The sequence below is a fragment of the Crotalus tigris genome, unplaced genomic scaffold (assembly GCF_016545835.1).
Source record: "Crotalus tigris isolate CLP2741 ecotype Arizona unplaced genomic scaffold, ASM1654583v1 scf7180000020218.1340706, whole genome shotgun sequence".
Classification (NCBI taxonomy): domain Eukaryota; kingdom Metazoa; phylum Chordata; class Lepidosauria; order Squamata; family Viperidae; genus Crotalus; species Crotalus tigris.
Genome location: NW_024097911.1, coordinates 70,068 through 89,751, shown reverse-complemented (window position 1 = coordinate 89,751; position 19,684 = coordinate 70,068). Strand labels below are relative to the sequence as shown.

At 40.6% G+C, this 19,684-nt stretch overlaps 1 protein-coding gene across 10 annotated transcripts; it reads right to left on the bottom strand.

Moving 5' to 3' along the window:
- Positions 1-83: 83 nt before the first annotated feature.
- Positions 84-19,596, bottom strand: PFKFB1 (6-phosphofructo-2-kinase/fructose-2,6-biphosphatase 1). 10 transcript variants are annotated; one of them, XM_039366069.1, is made up of 15 exons: positions 19,266-19,596; positions 12,927-13,052; positions 12,705-12,816; positions 11,484-11,550; positions 11,316-11,390; positions 8,940-8,996; positions 7,350-7,471; positions 4,669-4,876; positions 3,420-3,566; positions 3,046-3,150; positions 2,746-2,875; positions 2,363-2,425; positions 1,495-1,559; positions 1,119-1,256; positions 84-698 (listed from the first exon to the last, which is right to left on the bottom strand). In XM_039366069.1, the coding sequence occupies exons 1-15, from the start codon at positions 19,324-19,326 to the stop codon at positions 639-641; spliced, it is 1,536 nt and encodes a 511-aa protein (XP_039222003.1). In that variant the 5' UTR covers positions 19,327-19,596; the 3' UTR covers positions 84-638. The 10 variants fall into 10 exon arrangements, with proteins under 10 accessions (XP_039222003.1, XP_039222004.1, XP_039222005.1 ...); XM_039366070.1 differs by lacking the exon at positions 19,266-19,596 and adding an exon at positions 17,867-18,024; XM_039366071.1 differs by lacking the exon at positions 19,266-19,596 and adding an exon at positions 17,867-18,024 and having other exon boundaries at positions 12,705-12,801.
- Between the last annotated feature and the right edge of the window lie 88 nt (positions 19,597-19,684).

Here is a 19,684-nt window from a genome sequence, read left to right as displayed (position 1 = left end):
ACTTGTGGACTTCAACTGCTGGCTGAGGAATTCTGGGACTTGAAGTCCACAAATCTTAAAGTTGCCAAGGTTGAGGACCCCTATTGTAGAGTCTTGTATTCATTAATCAGAATAAAAATAAGGTATATAATCTGTGCAACGTTTCCATCAAATCTTCTGCTGGACATAAGTGCTTATTTAATTATCTCTAAAGAAATGGGGCTTTAAAGATGTTTATATTTGCCAGGGTTATGCTCTCTGTGTGTGGTTTTTTTAAAAAACATAGTTTAGAGTTGATTTATTCTTTGTTTAAAGAATTTGATGGATGGGACTCAATTATTCATCTTAGGTTGGCAGATCTATACCTTGAGTTGCTTTTTGGTGAGATAATGCAGGGATGTCAAACTGCCGGCCCATAGGTCAGACACATCACATGGAAGCCACGCTCACCCCATGGCAAAACTGTTCCCGATACGTCGCACAACATCACGTGATGTCGTGAGTTTGACACGTCTGAGATAATGCTTAACATGTATAAAGTGATACAAAGTAGCTCAGAACTTGCATACTAGTCACATTTCTCTAGATGGCACTCTGTATCTGTCAGTAATAGAACCTCTTCAATAAAGTAAATTTATTTTTGTTTTTAGTGTGTAAGTTTAATAATGGTCTGGCACGGTGTCTAGAGCTTCTGTAGGATCTCGTGACACATCAACATTCTGCAGGAAGAGAAAGGAAAGAAAGACTTTAAAGCACCAATATGACTTTAAAAGGGAGTACAGTGAAGAACTGAGGCCTATCTACATCCATTTATATTAGTAATTTCAAGTATCTGGAGTGTTAGAATTATAGCCAGTGTATCTTGGCTCTGTTTCTCAACTCTGCCCGTGGGCAGAGAAAAGTAGTTCTACCACTTCTTTCAGTACAGACCCACTGCAGAATGTTTGACTGGTTCTTGTCATCTACATATGATTTTCTTGTGAATAATCTGGCACCGTGAAACTGTGTCTTTGGGCTTTGAAGGAATTTCTCAAAGGGAGGTTAGTAAAAGCAGTGCGATAGCACGGCAAAGCACAGTGATTAAAGTCCGATGTGGCAGAATTAGGTTAGGGAGTCAGGTGAAGAGAGGATTCTTTTACCTGAGGGTCAAACAGGCAAGAGGGAGGAGAGCGCCCCAGATCTTTCCAGCAGGGTTGTTTGGTGGGCTCAGGGCTAGCCATTGGCACAGCGCGGTAGTGCCGATACAAGGGGGCCTGGCTAGCTTTGTAGGAAAAATGCTAAGGGTGGTTTTGGGGGCGGGGAGTAAAGATAAGAGGAAAATATTACATAGAGAGAGATGCAACTCTGAATACAATGATCTTTAACAGGAGCACCTGTCAAGTCAATAACCAGGAATACACGATGGGGCTGAAAAGCTTCAGGTCAAACAAGCCCTTTGCCAATCATAGCTTCCTTCACAACCTCTTTCCAGAGGTTTTCATATAAAATCTCCCATGTGACGGGAATCCTGCTTACCGTGGGGCGTTCCCGGTGTGTATTCACAGCCTCAATATTGAGAAAAATGGATTCCACCTCGCAGCCTGTCCCCAAAACAATGAACCCCCAATTACTGATGGTAGATGGGAGTGCCAAACACTCATTCACTGCCAATGGCTTTGTCGGCTTCAAGATGACATGCTAGGCCTGCACAAACTTGCCTTGGTTGAATTGAATAGTTGATTTGGAACTGCCTGATTTTTCCTTTTAACTGAGAAGAATTAAAAAGGACTGGAATTCCAGTATGGCAGTTGTTGCCAATAGGCTGCTGCTTATTCATGGAAGGGCAATGTGCAGTGTGCAGAGGTTAATATAGAAGAGACGTGTAGCTTTGTTCAGGTAGATGTTTAACAGCTGTAATCCAGTTGGGTGGCAACACACAACTGACCTAAGCTGACCTTGGAGAAGCTAAACAGGATTGGAATTGGCTTAGTAGAGCAGCTAGAAGTACCAGGACTGTTGCTTACAGTGGACAGAGAAGTCAAACCAAGAAAGCAACAATGGCAGTCAATAAATTGGAAAAGATTATATAGGCCATCGAACCTTGCTTTTTCTTCCTGTGTATTCTGAAGAATTTGTGCAGGTAGGAAAAGCCCCTGAAGGATTGTATCAGTGACTGTCCATAGCCACAAAATGGGAGGAAGCTTATTAGCATTAGATAACAATTTACTCCCAACCAACATTAGGTAACCATACTTTAGGTAACAATAGGAGTATGTTATGTTTTCTTTTGCAACAAATTCATCTTTGGTGCCTAATCACTGGCTACCCCCGCATGCTCTCCCAAAGCAGGCTTCTCACATTTTTGCTGTCCAAATGGATCTTTGCCCAGGAGGAAAGGACTTACCATATGCCACAGGGGTGAGCTTGAGAACAGTGTGCAATGGGCACTTGAGGTATGGCAATTCCTCTGAAAAGGAAGAATGGCAAATAAAACAAAAGCAATCCCAATCTCCAGAACTACACAGAGAGGTCTAAGGAAGAGAAAGAACTGGGTGCACAAGAACAATCCATCCCACTTGTGATGCAATCTCCTCTTGCAATCTAAAAGAAGAAACTCAATTTTTTCCCCCACTGGCAAGTGTTACGGGGAAAACGCCATATATACAAGAAGAATCATAAACAGAGGGCTTTGCCACGGTCCGTCTCCCAGGCACATGGCTCAGAAGACTAAATCAGGAAGTGAGGAGAGGAAAGTCTTGCAATGTGGAAAAATGGACTCTATGATACCTGCACTTTTGTCCAGGAAGTAGGCAAGGAGGCAGCGCATGACCGCTTGATGGCAGATCACCAGCACGTTCTCTTGCCGTTCCAGCTCCATGATGACCGGCTCCAAGCGCTGCACCAAATCTTCATAGGACTGAAGGAAGAAATTTGGAGAGGCCTCTCTGTTGGCGTGTACTTAGATTAGAATCGTTCTGTTTTTCGTTAGAAGCGACCCCCTTAAGGGTGACTCCAATTTGAGCCATTCCCCCCTTGAGTAACGAGCTCTTTAAAATCCGCCCACGTTCCAGATTGCACAGTTCTTACTTCTCCTTTAGGATAGCGGTAGCGGTATTTGTCCTGATCTCGCAGGGCAAACTCTTGTGGATAACTGGCCTGGATTTCTTCATAAGTCATCTCCTCACAGACACCCTGAAACAAGCGCAGAATTTGGAAATCCCTGAGCTCTGGACATTGAGAAGAACAGTCAGCTGAAAGAAATATGTATGGCGAATCAAGGTATCAGGTTTCCCTCATATGCTTTCCACAGGAGGAAGCTAAAGAAGGGACTCTGCTCTTGAGAGTTAGGCCTCTCTTGGTCATAGAAGGCAAATTGTGGTAAATCAGAGTGAGAGAAATATGCAGCCCTAAGGGCTACCTCCCAATTTAAGAACCAGGCTGTGTTAAGGATAGCTTCTCACCGCATCAATCTCATTCAATGCTTTCCACTGTTCATAGGGCACATGCAATGCTTCTGCTGTTTGGATTGTGCGTTTCATGTGGCTTGTCCAGACCTTGAGGTCGCGGATATACTGGGAACGGATGAAGTTGGCCAAGGCAGAGGCATACTGACAAAGAAAATGAGGGAGGATAAAAAAAAAAGGTAGATATGACTCACCCAAGGGCACATTTGCCCTAAGCCAAAAAGAGGACATTCAGCTCCTGCCCTTCTTTTTTAAGAATCCACACCTAGTATTTGAAAGAAGGAGCACAAGCCCCGTGTTCATACTTTCTGAAGACTATGAGCTTAAAATGGAGCTCCTGGATATAAGCATTTCTAATGGGCACCTGGGTGGAAAATCTTATGAGGATAATCTTTACTAAATATCACTGTCGTCAAATGAACAGCAGCCAATATACAGAACATCTAGCCTCCTCATGGAGGCAAGTTCATAATTCACCTCTTTAAAAAGCTGCAGCACCTTCTAGAAGCTCCATGGAAAATAAATAAAAAGATGAAGAGAACTTTAGATTTGAGAGGAATCGGATGCTTTGAGATGAAAGCCTCCAGTTTATAATTGTTAATGGTGGCTTACAACTAGGTTGGTTTTAATGGTTCAGTTTATGTAAACCCAATAAAAAACCCAGTGCTTGAATTTTAGGGATATTCTGAACATTTCTATGCGGCTGTTCCCTAAATATTTTCAGAGGGCTTTAACAAATAAAATTAGCATTAGGACATTTTACTCTGCTGAATTTTATGTGCCTTCAAGTCAGACTTGACTCCAGGCAACTGCCTGGACTGGTCCTAACAGTTTTCTTGGCAAGATTTTCAGCAGTGTTTTGCTTTTGCCATCTTCCTAGGACTGGGAGAGAGAATGATTGGCCCAAAGTCACCCAGATGGCTTTATAGGCCTAAGGAGGAAATGGAACTCACAGGCTCTTTCTGTGAGTACTAGCCTGGCGCTTTGATCACTACGTCAAATTGCTGAATTGATCCACTGATCATGCTTTTATGCTGCGTGACCTGATATGAAACAGCTTATATCAGTGTTTCTCAACCTTGACAATTTTAAGGCATGTGGACTTCAACTCCCAAAATTCCACAGCCAGCAATGCTGGCTGTGGAATTCTGGGAGTTGAAGTCCACATGCCTTAAAATTGTCAAGGTTGAGAAACACTGGCTTATATGCAGCAACATACCAATATATAACAATATGATAAGCATACCTGTTTGCCACGCTCAGATAGCCCGGAGTCACCCCCAATGCATCCCCGGAGGTTAAGCTCGCTCTCCCCGTGCCGACTGAGGTAGATGGAACGGGGTGTCACGTGGATATTCATCAGGTAATAAACAGTGCGACTCTGTACGTGGTCTTGAACCCTGTTCACTAAGTACCGGCTGCCAACGTTGAAGATCTTAATGTAGGATAGGGAACTACAGTAAAAAGAATAACTGGGTCACATTTGAGGAGCCATTTTTTGGGACAGTTTTGTAAAAGCTAATCTTTTTGTTAGTTATAATCAGGACTGGGAAAACTCTGGCTTTCCCAGATGTTTGGATTACAACTCTCATCCATCTTTACCATTTATCACAGGCTTTCTGGGAGTTTAGTTCAACAGCTTTGTGGGATAACCAGTTCACCACTCGCATGGATTAAGCACTCAACATTTCTTAGTACCTGCTTTTCTTTCATATTAGTTTTCAAAAATGTGACATTTCTAACCAGCATAATTCACTCCTGATTTGTTCCTAACATCTAAAATTTTACTACCAATTTTCAGTATTAAATGATTGCCAAAATTATAGCAGCTTTCCCTAACCCTATCTCCAAATGTGTTGGGCTTAGAATTTTAGGAAATATAGTCACATGGCATTAGACTGGAAAAGATTGTATGACCAGAATAAAATACACAAGATGGGGTCCATCCATCATAGTTAAGTTTTTTGGGGGGGGGGTTGAGCATATCGCCTATAGCATATTCTCATAGAAATTTTATCTTTTGATTAAGAATGGAGGTAGAATATTTATTATGAAATAAACAAGCAAAAGTTAATTTTGGAATGTTATATATACAGTAGACTGTAGCTCTTGTACATACCAGTACTAAATATAGGAATAAAATAGAATTATAGAGATGAATTCTAGCCAGTGATGCAAATCAGATAGCTAGCAAGCGTTGGGAGAATGTCAGCCTTCTTAAAAACTTCCTAACCTTTGTTAACAGACTAACAGTTGAAAACGTGGATATTGTTTTATTGGAAAACTCACTTGGAAGATGGCTGGGTTAAATAAAAGATAAAGTACTTGTTTAGATTTTTGTATTCCTTACTAGAAAGAATACCATTTAGAGATTCACCTCGGATCTCATGTCAACTCTGGTTGGGGGAACAGCATCATTTATTTCTGACTGTGGTCCAATTTATTGGAATTGTTGCAATGCTAGTAATTGAATCACTACAATTTTTCTAAAAAGTTAATTTAGTTCCGGGTAGAAAACTCATGCCTCATCTTGCCTCCCAGCTCTTTACTGTCCATACTTTCTCTTCCCCGCCCTTTCTCCATTATTTTCTTCTCCCCACCCTTCGCAGAAAGTTCCAAATCTGTTCCAAATCCTGCCTTTTCCCGTTTGCGTTGTTTAGAGCCTAATTATTCTCTTCCGACCAACTCAGTTTCTGTTTCAACATGCAAACACACTCACAGCTGTTGGGAAAAAAGTGCTTGGTTGCAAAAATGTCAACCTGCTATCATTTCAGCTTTGTAACTGACAGCGGCTTTTAAATGTGACAGAAGAATGGTGGCCAGGTAAACAAACATATATACTCACGAATATGATGGTGCAAAATATTGGAAATTACTTTTTTTAGTGCTGACTGGGAGGAGAAGGAACATCTGTAACTGTACAAGTGACGTAGCTTAGAGCAGAAGCATGTACAGCAGGGGTGTCAAACAACATCACGTGACATGTTGCCGGTAACGGGATAGGCGAGTTTCGGCAGGACGCATTCAGCCCACAGGCCGGTAGTTTGACACCCCTGATCTACAGAATCTGGTGATTTTATCAAAATGACAAAAGAGCATTGTGCCATCATGCCACTCATGCCCCTCCATGTATGTGTATGAATGTGTGTATGTGTGTGTGTGTGTGTGTGTGTATGTGTGTGTGTGTGATGCCACAACATGCCTACAAAAAGGGTAAAGCTCTCAACAAGTTTAATTATTTAGGTGTCTTCCCTCCCTCAGATTCTTCTGATAATATGACATGGATTAGGTAACATAATTTGTTAGCTGGAAGAAAAGAGGATATATTGTACCCAGAGTGTCCCATGGTGTTCTCTGTGTATCACGAGAGGCAGAAGTGAAGGTGATTGTGGGCTGTTTCCAGCTGTTTTGTGACAGATCTGGAGGTTGAAATGATGCTGGCAGTGTGGAAGTTCCTACTATCAGTACCTAACATATACATTTTACCCATTTGCACAAATATGAAAGATAAAAACCAACCAGTAAAGTCTGGTGCCAGTTACAGAAAATATTTAATTTATTTTCATTACATGCAAATGCATTGTGATATTTGGAATTGTGTATGAATGTTGTGTGGAGAAGCAGCAGATGCCTCCCTTTCCCAATCATTATTTCTCCACTTCACCTCCTAAGCAACTTCTTGAAGATATTCAGGGGTCTCTTCTTGAAATTATAGATACTCAAATTGAACTGACAAGGTAGTTCTTGGCAATCCACTTGTTTTACTTTGGTGGAAGGCATAAAGTTTGTCCCAAAACCTGTAATGCTATCGTGAGCAGTGCAAGCCATGTTTTGGAACCCACTGCAAAGTCAAATGCCCTGCAACACAGACAGCCTTGGATGTACCTGCTCCACCCCAACACAGTAATTGAGACATTCCCTCCTTACCTGTCCAACTCGTCATCTAATGGCTGGTAGGTTTTCTGGTAACATTCAATCCGCTTGAGGAAATCCTCCACCACTTCATCCCGGTTACAGTCCTTATAGTCAGGACTGGTTAGCTTCACTTGCTGTGAGTGGTTGGTATACCAGACAAGAAGAGAACATAGGATGGGGATAGAGAATAGGATGGAGAGACACCCAACCAGCTTTGTTATTAGCCAGATTAGTATGAGTCTAGAAAGCCAGGGAAGAAGGAGGTGTCCTCAGTTTTACATCTCTACCCCAGACTGTGCAGGGAAATCTGTCGAGGTGCTGATCCATTTTTTTGGAAACTTTTTGGGTCTGGATGGGAGGAACACTGAGACTTTGGCTCAACACTTACAAGACTCAGTAGATGGGGCTGTTGGATCCTCCTGGATTGGGAACATTCACATCTTTGTCTTGGGTGGGGCTGGATTTCCCCAAGACCTGTGTACGGCTTGGGGGAGTCCTCCTGGACTCACCGCTACTGCTGAAAGAGCAGATGGCAGCTGTGGCCAGGAAGGCTTTTCCATAGCTATAGTGTGTGTATTGCTTGAGCTCTTTCTTCAACCAGGAGCCCCTGCAGGCTGGACTACTACAATGTGTTCTGTATAGGGCTGCCCTTGAAGACCATTCGGAAGCTACAGCTGGTTCAAAATGCAGCAGTAACTTCTCATTGTGCCCACATCTCACCACTGTATTGGCTGCCAGTTGGTTTCTGGGTGCGATTCAAGGTGCTGGTTGTTACCTTTAAAGCCTTTCATGTCACAGGGCTTGGTTACCTGAGGGACCACCTCCCTCCCGCTGTTTCTGCCTTCCCAATACATTTGGACAGAGTGGGTGCACTGCAGGTCCCGTATACTTAATGCTGCCACCCTGTGGGATCTAGAAAGTGTGCCTTCTCCCTCACAGCCACACCCTGTGAAAAAGCATTCCCCCAGCGATATGGATAGTGCTCACTCTCCTAGGGTTTCCAAGTGCCCTTAAAACCTGGCTTAGGTCCCAGGCCTGGGTTTAATATTTTGGGGGCAGGAGGATGTGGCTATTGTACTGTTTTCCAGGCTGTTGTGTGGTTTATGTTTTCAATTGCTTTATCTTGTACTTGATTTTTCCAGCCACTCAGAATCTGTTGGTATGGGCAGCTATAATAAATTGAATGAATGAATGAATGAATGGAATGAATGAATGCAGTTATACACTATCTAGCTTTCTCTTGTGGTGTGTCACAACTCTCCTCTTCATGCACTTATCAGCTGTTGTTTCAGGCTGCTTTTTACCACAGATTTAACACTTCTCTGGAGTACAGTTCTGTTATTTCACAGTAGCACTATTCCAGAATGGTACTAAAACCCCTGCCCAAAAGGAGCCCCATTATCAGCCATTAATTGTCAGTTTACTTTTAAATATCACAAAAAACCAGAATGAATTTAAGATTGCCAAGTCCCATCCCTTTGAACTATGCAAATGAGCGCCCCTGAACATGGACAGATATAAATTTTATATCTGTGTTTAGCGCTCTTCCAGACATTACACATTATCAAAATATCTGACTGAAGAGACAGAAAGGAGTTTTACCTTGATATTTTCCTGGATGATATCTGGATCATCACAGATGGATTCAATGAAGAAAACCTCGAGTGGCAGATGAAGGGGTCATGGAAAAAGGAAAAAAAGATCATGCAGTCAGCCCCCAACCAGCTATTACAATTGGTGAAAACAATTAACATCAGAGGGGAATGGATATGAAATGCTCCCGACAGAAGCATTTTCTTCAATTGTACAAATTTTGCAGTTGCATTTTTATGTAACCTTCAGAACCTACTGGGAGGGTGAGAAACGGTGGTAAGTGGGGAGAGACTCAAGTGAATCCACGTCGAGGTTAGATGCCTAATCTACTATGTAACCTGGAAATCTGGTTAAGAAAAACAACAACAGCCCTGCTAGGTACCTTCCAGATGTGAATCTCACATTGGGATTTTAATATAATCCGTGATTTAAAGGGTCAGGTTATCTTTGGGAATTCCAAGTTACTACAGCAACAGTATTTAGGAAATGTCCCACATTGCGGACAAGGATGTGTTTTTGTCCTTCTTTCCCTAACTAAAGAGGGGGAGTAAACCTGGTGAGTTTACATTTATTCTGGAATAAAAAGGAAAAAAAAATAACTATAAGCTTAAGAATTTAAAGAATTTGAAATAAATGGCCAAAGCTAAAGAAGATTTTAATTTCAAATTAAATTCAATTTTATTTGAGGAAGTTGTAAATGGATTAAGGGAGCAGATAACATTGAAATACTAGGGCTTTTGTTATAAGATTTTAAAAATAATTATGTAAATAAACAGCACCTTGGTGGAAACTAAATTATTTAGTTTACCTCAAATTATAACAAAAATTTGAGGCTTTTTGTTTTCAAAAATTGGATACTAAAGGGGACTAAAGATTCTAGGCATAAAAGAAAAAAAGAGAGGCTTGCCTTTTATCAGCATTGAGGAAAAATGACAGATAACGGTATGCGATTTGAAATACTTCAGGAGACATTTGAAGAATCAGGGCAGAAACTAGGAGCTACAGTGTCAGCAGAGATGTCTGCTTCTATGGCTCGGTTATATCCAAAAAGATACTTAAAAAGAAATGACAGTTATGAAAGAGAATACCTTGGAAGATCTACAGGACAAAGAGCTAAAACAAATTTCATCTGAGGGTGAAATATTACAATATAAAGAAGTTGTTGAAATACTGGGAAATGAAAAATATATGGATTATAAGACAGAGATGACAGTTAAAATCGAAATACAAACGATAAGCGAAAAGAATGACCTGGACAATGACTCCTTATTGGATTTATAAAAGGAATTTTAGCCTTGAAGTAGCCTTCGAGATGGGAAAAAGAAAATCTGAAGAGAGATCAAATCCTCTGATAACATCTGAATGAATTCAAGATCAAAATTCCTAGAAACAAATGGAAGGAGTTCAAAGTTGGTTTGTTTGACCACAGTTAAAATAAGACATGTTTCTATAAAATTCTTGGAACCTTTTATGGACTTTGGCTGACACCGGGACAGAAATGTTAATGATTTATGCATTTGTGTCTAGATAAGGGATGGGTAATGGGAAGAGGATATATTTGTATGTAATCTTATAGGGGATGAAGAATCAATGTCGTTTGTACTTGTTGCAATGAAGTTCAGAAGTCACTTCTTTAAATATTTTTTTTATTTTTTTCTCTTTATTTTTTCTGTTTTCTTGCACTTTTTATTTTCTTTCTTTATTTTTCTTTTCCTTTCTGAGTTTAGTTTGCAATTGTCTTGTTTCTTTTTTAAAAACTTTCAATAAAATTATTTTTTAAATATCATCCTCATCTAATCACAGCCAAGTCTCAAGTCTCACCTAACTGACAATTAGGACTGATTAATTTGCTTTAAGAACTGAGCTGCATTGTCTTAGTAGGTATTCTAGAATAAAAAATTACTGGTGTTACTTCTTTTTGAATATCTTAATGGCTTATAATGGTTGATGAATATAACAAAAAGGATTGTGAACTTGGCTTCTTCTGCATTGTAAGTGAATGTAGGAAGCAGATTAAATAAAGATAAGTAAATAAAAGAAAAAGCAAAACCCAAGTTTGCTTAATTCAGTCTGTATTTTCAAATCTGAATTTGCCTTGTGGCAAAGAGTGTAGAGACCCAGCCTTGCAACTGAACAGGGTGATAAAGTCCAGACTTCAAAAATACAAGGTGACATCAGGGCAAGAACTAACATTGACTTGATTAAACATTAATTTGACTACTTTCCAGCCATGTACTTAATTTCTTCCTTCTATAGTTTTAAAAAAATGCAACTTGGTAACAACTCTGAGGATCTCTAAGGGTTTACACTCAAGACTTTGCAAATTTGCACGCAGTTCTAGGTCGCATCCCATTGTTCTTATGGGCTCTTTATTTCCCCGCTTACTTTGTAGCCATTCTCCTTGGCAAAGTGCAAGATAAGGGCACGGCGTTCCTGTGTAGTGTTAGTGGCATCGAAAACCTAGGTAATGGAGAAGAGAAGGCAACCAAATTGGCATGCAGCCTGAAATAGGTGCCAATAGGGTTAGATCTATATGGGCGTTTGCCATCTTACCGCCACTTGTCCCTCTTCCATGCTCAGATAGATTTGGACATCCCGAAGAGCTGCTAATGCACACTGCCTAAAAGAGAAGGCAAGGAAGAGATTACACACTATGATCCATTGCTGTGGTAGCACCAAAATAAATAACAACAAACCAACACATTAATAAAAAACCAAAAACAAATATGGAATATGAAAGAGGCGAAGTGCCTTTCTAGCTAACCAAGCTACCTCCTTGAGGTTTGAGGAGGTAGGCTAGAAAGAGAATTGGTGGTATTGGAGAAGACTGTTGAAAATACTGTGGACAGCCAAAACAACAGACAAATGGATCATCAAATAAATCACCTCAGCATTCTCACTCAAGGCACAAATGGCCAGGCTCAAATTATCCTACTGTGGATGTTATGTGAAGACCTAGATCTCTGGAGAAGATTCTTATGCTGGAAAAGGTAGAAGGAAAGAGATGAAAAGAATGACCACCATCAAGGTGGATGGCCTCAGTAACAGTGGCAATGAGTGCACAGTTGGAAGACCTGAAAGGCCAGATCGTCATGGGGAAAACCAATCTATGTGCCCGCTAATAGTCAACACCAGCTCGATGGCACATCATCAGTCAAATTATGTTTTATATATTGAATCTTTACAACACTTTTTTTGTATTACAGCTAACTATATTTTTGTATTAAATTCAAGGGGTAGTGGGAATGCTGACTCTTCCTCTAGAGCCTCCCCTTTTCAGCATCTTTATAGTGTAATACCAACAATTAGTTTTTCACCTATTAAGATGTGTGGAAGGTTTCACATATTTCAGCCATGTTTACAAAAAACAAAAATGTGGTCTTGCCAAGAACACCACCTGGTCCCCAAAAAAGCTCATGCAGGAGGCCAGTGTGTGAGGAGAGACCTCAGTTGGACACCAGATTCTATATCCCATCTGATTGTTTTAAAGGTTCTATTTTTTTTAACAAGTAAATTAAATGGGAAGGTAGAATATTGCAAAATGAAATGCTACATTCAAGCATAATGGTTATTTCCAAGAATGCTTCTGGATCCTATATATTTTCAGAAAACAAAAATTGAGGGTTGTATTTGAAACTTTCTTATTTGCTACCCCTCTCCCCAAGTTAAGTCGAACTAGGATGTGGGAGGGCATCCTGGCAGATTACAGTGAGCATTGTGGTAGGAAACAACCTTGTCTTCTCCACTATACTAATCAGATCTGAATAAGCTCACCTCCGGATCTGCATAGCTTCCTCATTGTCTGGGCGGAAGAACTCATAATTCTTGTATGTCTGGACGGCTTCACGGCGATACTGTCCAACATTGAACACTAGGGAGACGGAGACTAGAATGGCTCGGTATTTTTAAGTAAGTCCTTTTCTATTGGCTTAAGTGGTTCTCCCTCTGCCCTTTGATTCCATTCACCTTGAATGAATCATTTATTCCCTTCCTTACCTTTAGTGGGGATCCCGATCCAATTGAGGTAGCGAGTGAGCTTTTTAGAAATGTAAGTTTTCCCCCGTGCTGGCAATCCTACCATGATTACCATAGTTGGTGAATTGGTGAACTGTGGCACTGAGGCTGTAGAGAAATGGAAAAAGGAGTAGAGACTGAGCCTAATTTTGTGATGAGTTTCAGGAACCCACAAAACAGAGAGAAATAGCATTCTGCCTAAAACCTTTTCTGTTTTAGCACTAAAACTCTGAATCCTAAAGCAACCAACAGAGTCTTTCAGTAAAACCTGCAGCACAGCAGACTATTGTGGAATAGGTAACAGTTAATCCAGATCTTTTATGCCTTGGTGATCTTTGGATTCATAGTCATTAATTTGCAGGATTTTCAGGCCAGCATGACCATTATTGTGAATTCTGGAAGTTGGAAGTCCACACACAAACCTATAAGCTGGGGAACAAATGATTGGGAAGATTAGAGTTTCTCCCTTTCAGGAAGATTGAGCTCAGAGACCAAACTTGAAGATGTTCAAATGTAATGAACTTCCCTCTGAGCAAGTTGGGCCTTAGGGAATACTTGTGACTCCTTAAGCTTGCATACAGCCCTCTGGCTAATTTCAAAATCAGGCTTCCTGCTTGGGAGAGAGAGGGAAATATTATATAGAGGGAAAAAAGGTGTCAGAGACAGAGTGGTGTCTTTCCCACTTCTGGCCTTGGCAATAGACACTGATTGCTTTAGCCCTCATCTTCATATAGCTCCCACATATTATCCCTGCCTCAGAAGCTTCAGAAGGTTTTGTTCTGCCCTGCCTTGCCCGTCCCTTTTCGAGCTTCCTGCCACGTCAAGAGAGCTTAGCTTTTCCTCCAGGGAAAGAGCTGACCCACTTTTTCACCCCAACTCACATCCCCTGCGTTGCTGCAGACGCCTGCTGGTGCGGGGAATCCATACTTTCTGGAGGGGAGTCTGTGTGAGCTCCCCAAGCTCTCCAGACATTCTGACAACCGTCTTCCTAGCCTGCAAAACTGGACTGTCTGGCTCTTCCTGAAGGCTCAGCTATGGCTGCTGATCATGTGTTTGCATATGCATAAAAAATAGGTTCAGTGTGGGACGAGAGGTCGTTGAACTCCCACCTTTGTATACACTAGAGATAACTTGCAGCTCACTTCTGTACAAATATATTTTGCTACCATATTAGTGAAAGGTCCTGATATCATTTTAGAATCAGCACTGCAGGAAGGAATGACACATAGACACTGAAAAAAGTCCTTTTTCATTTCATTTCTTAGCCTTTGTAATCCAGATTTTGTTTTCAACTGACATCAAGGGGGTCTTTCTTTCAACATCAAAGACCCTGAGTCTTTATTTCTTACTTCCAGTTCTCTAGAAGGTTCAGCTTCTCTAAATTAAATCCTGCAACTGGATGTAGCTATGATAATGTGTCAGTATACCTTGTTATTTATTTGACATACTGCAGTGATGGCGAACCTTTTAGAGACCAAGTGCCCAAACTGCAACCCAAAACCCACGTATGCATCGTTGGGTGCCGGGTGGATGTGGTCCATTGGGTGGGTGTGGTCCATTGGGTGGGTGTGGCCCATTGCGGTGGTAACGGCAGACTAGGTGGGACTAAAAAGTTCAATCAATCAATTCCAACTTTGCAAGATCTTTTTTTTTCTGTGAGAAGTTGAAATTGACTGATTGATTGATTGAACCCTTTTTTTTTTTTTTTGCACACGGTGGTGGAGACCTAAAGCAAAAAAGTTTTATAAAACTCAGCTGAAGGCCTAGGACTGGGGCGATGGCACGTGTGCCCACAGAGAGGGCTCTGAGTGCCGCCTCTGGCACCCGTGCCATAGATTCGCCACCACTGACATACTGTATCCATTAGGGACAGAGATACAGGCTTTGGATGATATTTAATATTGTATTAAGTGAAGAAATCTGAGTCTTCCCTCCAATAAAATGAAATCCTTCTCAGTTTTCAACATTTTGTCATCTTTCTTCATTTTTTTGCTGTTACCACCACGAGTTAGAAATTCGCTTTTCTAATAAATGAAAGCAGAGAAATGCAAGAATTTGCATAGGTTTGAGCTCTCTGTGACATAATTGCTACCATGGAGAGTTCCAAAGCCCCATTATACTGATTTATTTTCAGTGCAAACCACTGGTTCCCTCTACTTTCCAATCACCATTCGCTTTCTGGGTCCCAGACAGAGTGCAGAGCTTGCCAGAGATCATGGCTGGAAGAAATGATCCTGAACAACTACTGAAACTGGCATCAAGGGCTCAACCTGATTGGGTATGTTATTGATCCATAACAGTTCATGAGCCAAAACAAAATGCTGGTGGTTACTGGTGTTTACTAAGGAATTAGCCCACCAAACTAGAATTCCTGAAGAAGACAGAGCTTCTGGCTAGCAGTGGACCTAAGAATTCTACCCAATGATATTCAAAATTTGTGTTTTATGGGATAACTATCTTCAGTGGGTCTAGCACATACAGTTTAAACTATTGCTATGAGGACATATGTTGGTTTGCCGGCATTCCCCAGGCAATACTAAAGAAGGTAAACAAGTAAGAGCTGAGATAGGAGAGCAAAGCCCCTCATCTTGCAAGATACTCATTAATATTTAACAGTACTTAAACAGTAGGAATTCTACAAAAAAACCCCAAAAATAATAAAATTCAAACCACAAAACCAAAACTTCAAGAATACAATCTGTAATGAGCCAAGTTTTAAAATGTTCTTGGATTAAAGCCAACATTTTCTCATCATAATCTAAGAAAGTGCTTGGACAAGTTAAGTTACAAAATAATATTTCTCAGAACAAAGAAAATGGTCCAGTGGAAAATGATGCTTTGTAAATCTGATTCAAAAGACTGGAACATGTGCATAAGACTTTCTAGAAGAATTATATCTTGAACCTGGTTAATAATTCAAATTTCTGATTCTGGTTCTGATTCTGAACAGATAAAGACTTGATTACCTAAAGCAGGGGTTCTCCTTACCTAAAGCTGGCTGAGGAATTCTGGAAGTTGAAGTCCACAAGTCTTAAAGTTGACAAGGTTGAGAACCCATGACCTAAAGAATCAATTCACCATTTCTCTTGAGTTGTTCTGCCTGTGATCAGCTTGGAAACTTTTTTCAGTTTGCCATCATCATATGAATCAGGAAATTTAGCATTTAAAATGTTGATGGGATCCAGACACTGATACTTACTTCCTTTCTTTGAGCACGAGGCAGTAGCTAGCACCAGGTGATCACTATCAGATGAAAACCACTTTCTTCTATTGGAATGTTTTTTACATAATTTTTTAATCAATTGTTTGACTATACATCAGAAGAGTGCTACACTGAAGTAAGCACAATCCAATGCATTTTTTAAAAAGTCAGATTTTAAATGTTGATATATTTATATTGATTCTCTGTGACTGCCCTGGGACTGACAAAAAATAGGAAATAATGAAATAATCTACTTTGGGGGTTCTGACTATAATACAAAATCAAAAATTATAATTCAGTAATAACTACCATATCCAATTTATAAGAAGGAAAAATAGCATCATGCTGCAGACCTTTAAAAAATTATTATATTAGAAGACCAGTGACTACATTAGATGACCCACAATGGGATTGTTTTTAAGTTGTAGGACTGGGATCAGAAAGTCACATTCATATCCATCCACAGCTACTGGGTGACTTTGGGCCTATCACTTTCTTTCAGCTCAACCTACCTTGTAGGGCTGTTGTTGGAAAGGAGGAGGGATTCTATATATACCACTGTGAAGTCCTGGAAGAAATCTGGCATATAAACCTGATGATTAAAACAAGGGAAAACATGCAAAACTAAAGTGGACTTACAGAAGCATCACACTGGAGGTAGAGACCAAAATTAGACAAGTTTAGTGACACAGAATAAATGGAGTAAAGATCCTTTTGAAGATAAAAATTAATAAACTCTATTCATCAGAGAGAGAGAGAGAGAGAGAGAGAGAGAGAGAGAGAGAGAGAGAGAGAGAGAGAGAGAGAGATTGCCATCCTCCTCACTCCTTCCCACACGAGTAGGAAGGAAAGGAGTCCCTGTGGATTTTATTGACTAGTCATCGCCAATTATAGGAGGTGGTGCTCATCTCTGTTTCAAGGCTATTGAGCCAACATTGTCTGAAGATGCTTCCGCGATCATGTTGTCAGAATGATGTCATGGAGTGCTATTTCCTCCCCACCAAAGTGGCATCTATTTATCTCCTCGCATTTGCACGCTTTCAAACTGCAAGGTGGGCAGGAGATGGGCACTCACTCAATTGTGTAATGCTCGGGTCTGGAACCCAGGCTGTTGCCTTTGAGCCAATAAGCCCAGTGTTTAATCACTGAGCATTTTACTTGCCTATAATACATATATACACACACACAGATCACCATTCTCCCCAATCCTTCCCACAGGAATAGGCCCACATATTAAAACTGTTTGGCTATATTTGTGTGCCTTCTTATTCAAGTAGATTAACTTTGCAGCAAGTTGCTCAATATGTACACAGCTTCTACCTCCATTTAACACAGATAGCCCTTTCACAAACAACAACTTTAACCTGAGCTGTATATTGCAGAGCAGATCCTGGGCATCAATGCCTCCACCTTTCACCTCTCAAAATTCTAGGTCAGGAAGTATAATACAACTAATCGGGCTGAGCTGACAGACAGGGGGGAAAAGGGAAGCGTGTTATTCTGTGCAGCAGAGTCTTGGGTATTTCCCAGCAGGAATCACAAGCCTACATCCAGAAAACAAGGCGACAGGAGCTATATCAATCCATGTTTGCCGCACATGGGGTCCTTGAATATCAGATTCTAAGACAACATCCTGCCTGTTCCTTAAATCCTTAAAGTACAACCTCTATTGACCTCCTAGTTCTCTAGTAACCAGCCCTATCAATTAAACATCCCCTACCTGGGATTTTGGTAGGTTTTTCCTCCATAGCTGATCAATCCTCTTTTTTTCTAGAAGCCATGGCATTGAAAGGATTGCCTTGTCACTACAAGAACTTTCCTCAGGGGTCAGGTTTCCAGTCATGGTGTCATTAATAATTGTTGCTGAGCTGGAGGCAAAACAATCCAAGGAGTCTTTCCAAAAAAACCCCATGTGATCCTGGCAGAAAAGGTCAGTACTAATATTAGCCTTAAAGTTGGAAGGAGACAGCAGCAGCGGATTGTAGGGTAAAGTTATTGTCTAACCCAGATGGGCAGGAGCACAGAAGACGATCTTTTGATCCAAATCCCATTAAAATCATTACAACTTTTTAGGTAAGTGTGGAACACTATAATAAAAAGCAGTATAGCATTCATGGATTTGGATTATCAGAGCCAAAAGTCCCTGGGTGAGCTTTTGGTGAGATACTCTTTTCCAGCCCCACATACTTTACAGGGCTGTGGCTATAAATTTTTAGGAGAAGGAAAAGTGGGATAAAAAATAATTAAGTATGCCTAATTAACAAATAGGGATTCTTTACACAGGTCAAATACATAGCCAACTCTGGGAAACATCAGGCTTTTTTCAAAAGTTAGCTCTAACATGCACATGAGATGGACAATCATAGCATAAAGACTGGATCTAGAACAGTGGTTCTCAACCTGTGGGTCGGGACCCCATTTGGGGTCGAACAACCATTTCATGGGGGTCGCCAAACCATGCTGTCCACCATTTTGTTCCCTTTTCCCTAGCTGTCCTACTCCCTCTTATTGGTGGCCACACCCACTTGGGGGTCACCACAACATGGAGAACTGTATTATGGGGTCACGGCATTAGAAAGCTTGAGAACCACTGATCTAGAATAACAGTTTTGAAGAAAAATGATTTTTCTGATACATTCATTCCCTACTTGAAATTCCATTCCATTTCCAAAAAGGTTGTAGTCCCACTGAAAAATACATCCAATATTTTACCTCCCCCCCTTCCCACAGTAAAATTAATAAGCACCATGGGGATTATGCATGTAACTTCTTGCATTCCTCACATCCTTGTGAGCCTCCGCCATGAATAAAACTAATAAAACTGCTGTCATTTTTTGACAAATTGCTGGAACTGCAAATTTAACCATATCCAAAAATTGATTCTAAATGACAAATTCATCCACTTTACATGTGCGAGATAATCCTTTCTGCTCTAGTTTGGTCAAGACCCCTTGGGGAGACTACAACCCATAGTTTAAGACTAGATGACCTTCAAGGCTATAACATTATCATGAAGCTTGTAAAGTCAAAGTATAAAGATCTTAAACTTTCCCTTTCAAAAATCCTCTGACTTTTTGCAAACTCAATTAAAAATCACGTATCTTGCATAGGGGTATTACCTGGCATCCACCCCTTCAAAAGATAGCCTCTAGCTCCCACGTGCTTCAGATTTTGCAGCATATAAAATTAATTTTACTGTATTGGATTTTATGTTTGCAAACCAAATTAAGAAACAATCAGGTGTGAAATGAGATTAAATTTTCTCTCAAAGGCAGCAGACCTTAGGTTTCCAAACGTCCACGAACAGGTTAAAAATGAAAGTCAATTAAAAAAACAAAATTATGGTTGTAATCATCTTTAGCAACAATAATTGATTAGACCATAATGCCACATGTTGTAAAGTGGACTCTAAATCTTGAATCGTCTCTTGTAGATATACCCCTTAAAAAAAAAAAGTGTATTCTCTTCGAAATAGAACGCCCAACTTTCAAACTGCTCTCCTCCATTCCTTCCACTTCCGCCCCGCATATCAATAAGT

What these genes read in the sequence shown, in the direction of transcription:
- PFKFB1 (XM_039366067.1), bottom strand. Translation starts at nt 13,916, where the DNA reads ATGTCTGGAGAGCTTGGGGAGCTCACACAGACTCCCCTCCAGAAAGTA. An exon ending in ACCGCTATCCTAAAGGAGAA is followed by an intron (nt 2,876 to 3,045) that starts GTAAGAACTGTG and finishes TTCTTCCTTCAG; the next exon opens with TCCTATGAAGATTTGGTGCA. An exon ending in GCTCACCCCTGTGGCATATG is followed by an intron (nt 1,560 to 2,362) that starts GTAAGTCCTTTC and finishes TTTTGGGGACAG; the next exon opens with GCTGCGAGGTGGAATCCATT.